The sequence below is a fragment of the Taurulus bubalis genome (genome assembly GCF_910589615.1).
Source record: "Taurulus bubalis genome assembly, chromosome: 7".
NCBI lineage: Eukaryota > Metazoa > Chordata > Actinopteri > Perciformes > Cottidae > Taurulus > Taurulus bubalis.
In genome coordinates, this window is record NC_136595.1 from 28,857,807 (window position 1) to 28,864,298 (window position 6,492).

General features: G+C 45.9%; 2 protein-coding genes across 2 annotated transcripts in view; one reads left to right on the plus strand and one right to left on the minus strand.

The window, feature by feature from the left end:
• Nucleotides 1–850, minus strand: part of nme7 (NME/NM23 family member 7) — a 17,415-nt gene extending 16,565 nt beyond the window's left edge. Inside the window, exon 1 of the mRNA XM_079221078.1 lies at nucleotides 792–850. Coding sequence (XP_079077204.1) covers nucleotides 792–794 — 3 coding nt within the window. The 5' untranslated portion in view covers nucleotides 795–850. The remainder of the gene's footprint in view (nucleotides 1–791) is intronic.
• A 553-nt stretch (nucleotides 851–1,403) lies between these two features.
• LOC306739119 (uncharacterized protein) lies at nucleotides 1,404–5,711 on the plus strand. Its single transcript, XM_079221079.1, has 9 exons — nucleotides 1,404–1,427; nucleotides 2,079–2,191; nucleotides 2,377–2,444; nucleotides 2,528–2,700; nucleotides 3,164–3,267; nucleotides 3,375–3,536; nucleotides 4,622–4,827; nucleotides 5,268–5,347; nucleotides 5,508–5,711. The coding sequence occupies exons 2-9, from the start codon at nucleotides 2,117–2,119 to the stop codon at nucleotides 5,591–5,593; spliced, it is 954 nt and encodes a 317-aa protein (XP_079077205.1). The 5' UTR covers nucleotides 1,404–1,427; nucleotides 2,079–2,116; the 3' UTR covers nucleotides 5,594–5,711.
• The last annotated feature ends 781 nt before the right edge of the window (nucleotides 5,712–6,492 follow it).

A 6,492-nucleotide genomic window follows, 5' to 3' on the forward strand; every position in this document is an offset into this window, starting at 1 on the left:
TTGTTGTTGTTTTCCATCTAGACCACATTGGACCAGATCCAGATCATAACCCTCAGACCAGCATGGGGATACAATACACATACACAATAATAGAGGAATATTTTAAACAGCAACCAGATAACAGTACTTTAAAACAAGTATATATTATAAAATAAAAGTGGGAAGTGTATTTTAATAAGAAAAGAAAAGATGTGCTGAAGGAAAGGAAAACTATTCTAAATTACGTAAGCTACGCACCCTACGTAATTTACGCACGCTACGTAACTTACGTTCCTCTACCTGCTCCCCTTCCCGTCCTAGTCTGTTAGTTTAGTCCACAGACTTTAAATGTTTAAAACGCGCTGGTTCTGTTCCCCGCAGACAGACAGACGGCTCCGTCATGAACCAGACTAAACCATAAGAACTCGTTATTCTGACCTAAAGATGACTTCACGTCCAGTTTGTGACGTAGAGAGTCAGATACGTTCCGAGCGCAGCTGTAGCTGTAGCTTTAGCTTTAGCTGTAGCTTTAGACGAGTCAGTGCTCCTCTGTCGCTAGTTAACCAGCTAGTTAACCATTTAACCATGATGCACTGTGGCTGTATAGCTGGCTTTAAGTTGCACGCTATTCTAATAACCATACTCTAAACATAAATAAAAACTGTTGGTAAGTTTGTCACGTTTCCTGTGATGCTAGCTGTTAGCATTAGCTTCCACTCACTAGACATGAACTCAACAAGCCGTCTGGAGGTTAAAGTTCACCGTTGCGTCACTTTATTGTTGTTGTTGTTGTTGATGAAATATTAGCTCACCATTTTCTGAAGAATCAACAAACAGGATGTCTCGATGCAGTTTCCAGTCGTTAGCTTCGTTACTATGGTAACTGTGACAAACCGAGGTGCGTTCATGGACTTCCAGTGAAACGAGGTTAAAGTTTGTTGTTGTTGCGAAAGAAGGAAAAAAAAATATTATTAATATATGAATAATACATTTAGCATTTCTTTGATTACCTTTACAATGTATTATATAATAATATATTGTATTATATTAAATTATATTATATTCATGAATTATCTGTGAGACTTTACATTATATTATATTATATTTATGTATCCTGTGAGCGTGTGGGTTTTTCAATGTGTGTTTAATAAAAAATAAAAAACCCTTCATGCTTAAAGAAAGACACAATTTAAAGTAACATGAAATATGAAACGCGTTTGGATATTAAAGCTCCGTTATAATCCACTCATCTCATCTCTCATCTCATCTCTCGGCACTGTCGCGCCATCTAGTGGTCGTCTAGTGGAGGAAGGAATCACTACAGTTGTCAAAATGTCGAGCGGCTCTGAACGCAACCTTTGAACCCGGAACAACAACAACAACAGCAGCAGTCTGTAAAGTAACACAAGAGTTTCCTCCAGTGGTACCGGCTGTTTGGACCAGAGACAGTAAGAAAGATGTACTTATATACTGATGTATTTATACACTTATGTACTGATATACTGATGTATTTATACACTTATATACTGATATAGTTATATCACTTATACACTTATGTACTGATATACTGATGTACTTATACACTTATATACTGATAGTTATATTCTATTCAATTCAATTCAGTTCATTTTGTATAGCCCAACATCACAAATACAAGTTTGCCTCGGAGGGCTTTACAATATGTACACATGACATCCTGTCCCAGGACCTCACATCGGATCAGGAAAAACTCCCCAAATAAAGATAGTAAAAACCCTTTCACAGGGAAAAAGGGGAAGAAACCTGAGGGAGAGCAACAGAGGACGATCCCTCTCCCCGAATGGACAGAAGAATAGATGTCATGTGGCCAGAATGAATAACGTAACGGAGTTACAGCACACTACATGAATGTGACAGAAATTATTCATAATAATGAGTAGTATGCATGGTCCATGATCCAGATAGCCACGACCCATTAATATCACCTATACACGTATGTACTGATATACTTATGTATGTATACACGTAGACCCATATATACTGACATAGTTATATCACTTATGTACTGATGTACTTATTTTCTGATGTATTTCTACACCTGTATACGTGTGTATTTCCAGAAGCAGACGTCTGCTCCCCGGCTCCTCTCACTCTTCACATGGACGGTAACAAACCGTTAGTCCTGGACGGAGGTCTGGCCACCGAGCTGGAGGCTCAAGGAGCCACAATACAGGTACAGGTTCTGCTCCTGAGACCTGGACACTCTGCTGGTGCTGCGACGTCACACAGAGAAGAGTGTTAGTGACATCACCTTCATGTTATATATCTGTGTGTGCGTGTGCGTGTGTGTGCGTGTGTGTGTGTGTGTGCGTGTGCGTGTGTGTGCGTGTGTGTGTGTGTGTGTGTGTGTGTGTCTAGGGAGACCCTCTCTGGAGCTCCAGGCTCTTGCTCACAGACCCTCAGGCCGTCACAGAAGCCCATTTCAGGTCAGCATTACAAGTCACAGTTTTAACTGTCAGGCGGCAGAACCCTTCTAGAACCCGGTTAATCCTCGGTTCCGTACCTCCAGGTTCCTCCTCGCCGGTGCTGACATCGTCACCACAGCAACCTACCAGGCCAGCGTCGCCGGCTTCACCGAGCAGCTGAACCTGAGCGCCGAGCGGGCCAGAGAGCTGCTGGGGTCCGGAGTCCAGCTGGCCCGGGACGCCGTGGACCGCTTCGTCTCCGACGCTCGTTCTACAGGTACGGAACCAAATAGTAAGGAACCAAGCGGTACGGAACCAAGCGGTATGGAACCAAACGGTACAGAACCAAAGGGAACGGAACCAAATGGTATAGAACCAAAGGGTACAGAACCAAACGGTATAGAACCAAAGGGTATAGAACCAAAGGGTACAGAACCAAACGGTGCAGAACCAAAGGGTGCAGGACCAATCGGGTACGGAACCAAAGGGTATAGAACCAAAGGGTGCAGAACCAAACAGGGCAGAACCAAAGGGTATAGAACCAAAGGGTACAAAACCAAACGGTGCAGAACCAAAGGGTGCAGGACCAATCGGGTACGGAACCAAAGGGTATAGAACCAAAGGGTGCAGAACCAAACAGGGCAGAACCAAAGGGTGCAGAACCAAAGGGAATAGAACCAAAGGGAATAGAACCAAAGGGCGCAGAACCACACGGTGAAAGGCGTGGTTCTCTGTCTCAGGACGCAGGCGGTCGCTGGTGGCGGCGTCCATTGGTCCGTTCGGTGCCTTCCTTCTGGACGGGTCCGAGTACAGCGGCGCGTATGCGGAGAAGATGAGCGTGGAGGTGAGTCTGTCAGCCAATCAGAGCGCAGCGTGTCTCGTAGGAGATCCCATGCTAACGACGGAGCCTCGAGGGTTCGACGCTCACCGCTGCGCTCGGTTCCCTCTCAGGACCTGAAGGTCTGGCATCGGCCGCAGATCGAGGTCCTCGCCGCCGCCGGAGCCGACCTGGTTGCCTTGGAGACGATCCCGAGCATCAAAGAGGCGGTGGCTCTGCTGGAGCTGCTGAGAGAGTTCCCCAACGCCAGAGCTTGGCTGTCCTTCTCCTGCAAGGTACTGCTGGGGACTGGGGGATGACTGGGTGATGACTGGAGGATGACTGGGGGATGACTGGGGGATGACTGGGTGATGACTGGAGGATGACTGGGTGATGACTGGGGGATGACTGGAGGATGACTGGAGGATGACTGGGTGATGACTGGAGGATGACTGGGTGATGACTGGAGGATGACTGGGTGATGACTGGAGGATGACTGGAGGATGACTGGGTGATGACTGGAGGATGACTGGGTGATGACTGGGGGATGACTGGAGGATGACTGGAGGATGACTGGGTGATGACTGGAGGATGACTGGGTGATGACTGGAGGATGACTGGGTGATGACTGGAGGATGACTGGGGGATGACTGGGTGATGACTGGAGGATGACTGGGGGATGACTGGGTGATGACTGGGTGATGACTGGAGGATGACTGGAGGATGACTGGAGGATGACTGGGTGATGACTGGGTGATGACTGGAGGATGACTGGGTGATGACTGGAGGATGACTGGAGGATGACTGGGTGATGACTGGAGGATGACTGGAGGATGACTGGAGGATGACTGGGGGATGACTGGGTGATGACTGGAGGATGACTGGAGGATGACTGGGTGATGACTGGGTGATGACTGAGGGGTGACTGGTTGGTGACTTGTTGGTGACTTGTTGACTGGTTGTTGACTGGTTGTTGACTTTTTAAATGGTTGTTGACTGGTTGTTGACTGGTTGGTGACTGGTTGACTGGTAGGTGACTGGTTGACTGGTTGGTGACTGGTTGGTGACTGGTAGGTGACTGGTTGACTGGTTTGCGACTGGTTGTTGACTGGTAGGTGACTGGTTGACTGGTTGTTGACTGGTTGTTGACTGGTAGGTGACTGGTTGACTGGTTGGTAACTGGTTGAATGGTAGGTGACTGGTTGACTGGTTGTTGACTGGTTGGTGACTGGTTGACTGGTAGGTGACTGGTTGACTGGTTGGTGACTGGTTGTTGACTGGTAGGTGACTGGTTGACAGCTCCCTGAGTGACGGCAGCTCCTTCCTTGAGGCCGTGCAGCTTGTTGTTGACTTGTTGTTGTTGTTGTTGTTCTCCACACAGGACGGCAGCTCCCTGAGTGACGGCAGCTCCTTCCTTGAGGCCGTGCAGCTGGCGCTCAGGTCCTCTCAGCTGATGGCTGTGGGAGTGAACTGCTGCCCTCCGGCGCTGGTGGAGCCGCTGCTGGACTCTGCCGGGTCCCTGAGGAGCCCGGACCGGGGCTGGGTGGTGTACCCCAACAGTGGAGAGGACTGGGACTCTGAGCGGGGGTGGGTCTTAACCAGCAGGACATCACAGGGACCATAGTTCATGAACTTTAGACATTATATTCAGGTTCAACAGCAAGAAGAAGAACATGAAACACTTTGAGCTTCCTGGTTGAAGAATGGTTCAATTTCATTATATGTTACTCTCACAGAAAGATCACTCATTCATGCTTCATGTGTTAAAGCTGCATTCTCTCTCCTGACCACCAGGGGGTGACTCCTCTGATTGTATAGAAATCTATGCTTCATGTGTTAAAGCTGCATACTCTCTCCTGACCACCAGGGGGTGACTCCTCTGGTTGTATAGAAATCTATGCTTCATGTGTTAAAGCTGCATACTCTCTCCTGACCACCAGGGGGTGACTCCTCTGGTTGTATAGAAGTCTTGCTTCATGTGTGGATATCTCACTAAAGCGTGACACCTTGTTTCTTCTACTTTAAAGATGGCGGACACCAGAGAAGCGTTCCTCATCGGTAGCTGAGCTCAGTCACATTTGGGTGAAACAAGGCGCGACTTTAATCGGTGAGATAAACCCTTTTCTCTCCACTTTAATCCTCGTGTGTCACGTTTTTCATTCTTAAATCATTTTGTCTGTTAATACATGTCACAAGAATGAGCAAGTGAGTTTTCCTGTCCTGACTGTGAATGAGACACTCTTGCGTGCACTTCCCCGGCCCACCAGGGGGGTGCTGTCGCGTCGGCCCGGATCACATCGCCGAGCTACAGCAACAGCTCACGTCTTCCGGCTCGACCGCAGCGACCGTGTGACGCCGAGGAGAGAGAGGTCCAGGAGTTCATAGAAACAATCTCACTTTATTGTAAAATAAGTAATAAATACACCACGACATCAAATCACACAATGCCATCTGTGCTGGGTCTGAAAACAATAAACAATAAACAAAGCATGCAGAGTTTGAGGCTCATTCTGGATGACTCTTTAACACACAAGAGCTGCACTGTTAAGCAGCCTAACAGCTGTTTGACCACAAATCAAATCAAGAACGTTTGATTGAATAACATCAACAATATTCATCGTCATATTTCATGTTGAACTGGATGAATTTTAAATAATACATTGTCTATTAATAAATACATGTTATTCTCTAATTTACAGTAAAATCAGGACTCGATGAAAAATACAAAATAAATAACAGAAAGCTTTTGAAAAATCTTATAATAATAATAATAACATTTAATAAAAATAAATATAACTCACTTGTTTTTGCCCGGAAGCTTTAAATAAATGCCCTTCAGGGATTAAATGACGTGAAATAAAAAAGCCACGATATTATATTGATCTCATCTTCTAAAAATACTTTAATAAAACAACTTGTGTCTGCTTCAAATAACTCAACATGTTGGAGAATGTAGAATGAATCTGTGAAGTTAATAAAAGTAATAAAGTTAATTGTTTAATCTTGCGTCTGCAGTTTGATGTGAAGGGAAGTGAAGCAACGTGTCGTCATGACAAACCTCTCCTTGTTAGCGTTAGCGTTAGCATTACCAGCTGGAGCCCAGAGTCTGTGTTCCTTCACTACGTTTTCTGCTACAATAAGTTGTTGTGAACCTTCATTCATTTAGTATTTTATGAGGTCACTTCCTGTTCCTGTTTCTATATTTAAACGTTCAAACATGTCATCAGTCCTGAAGACAAAGAGACTTTAAAC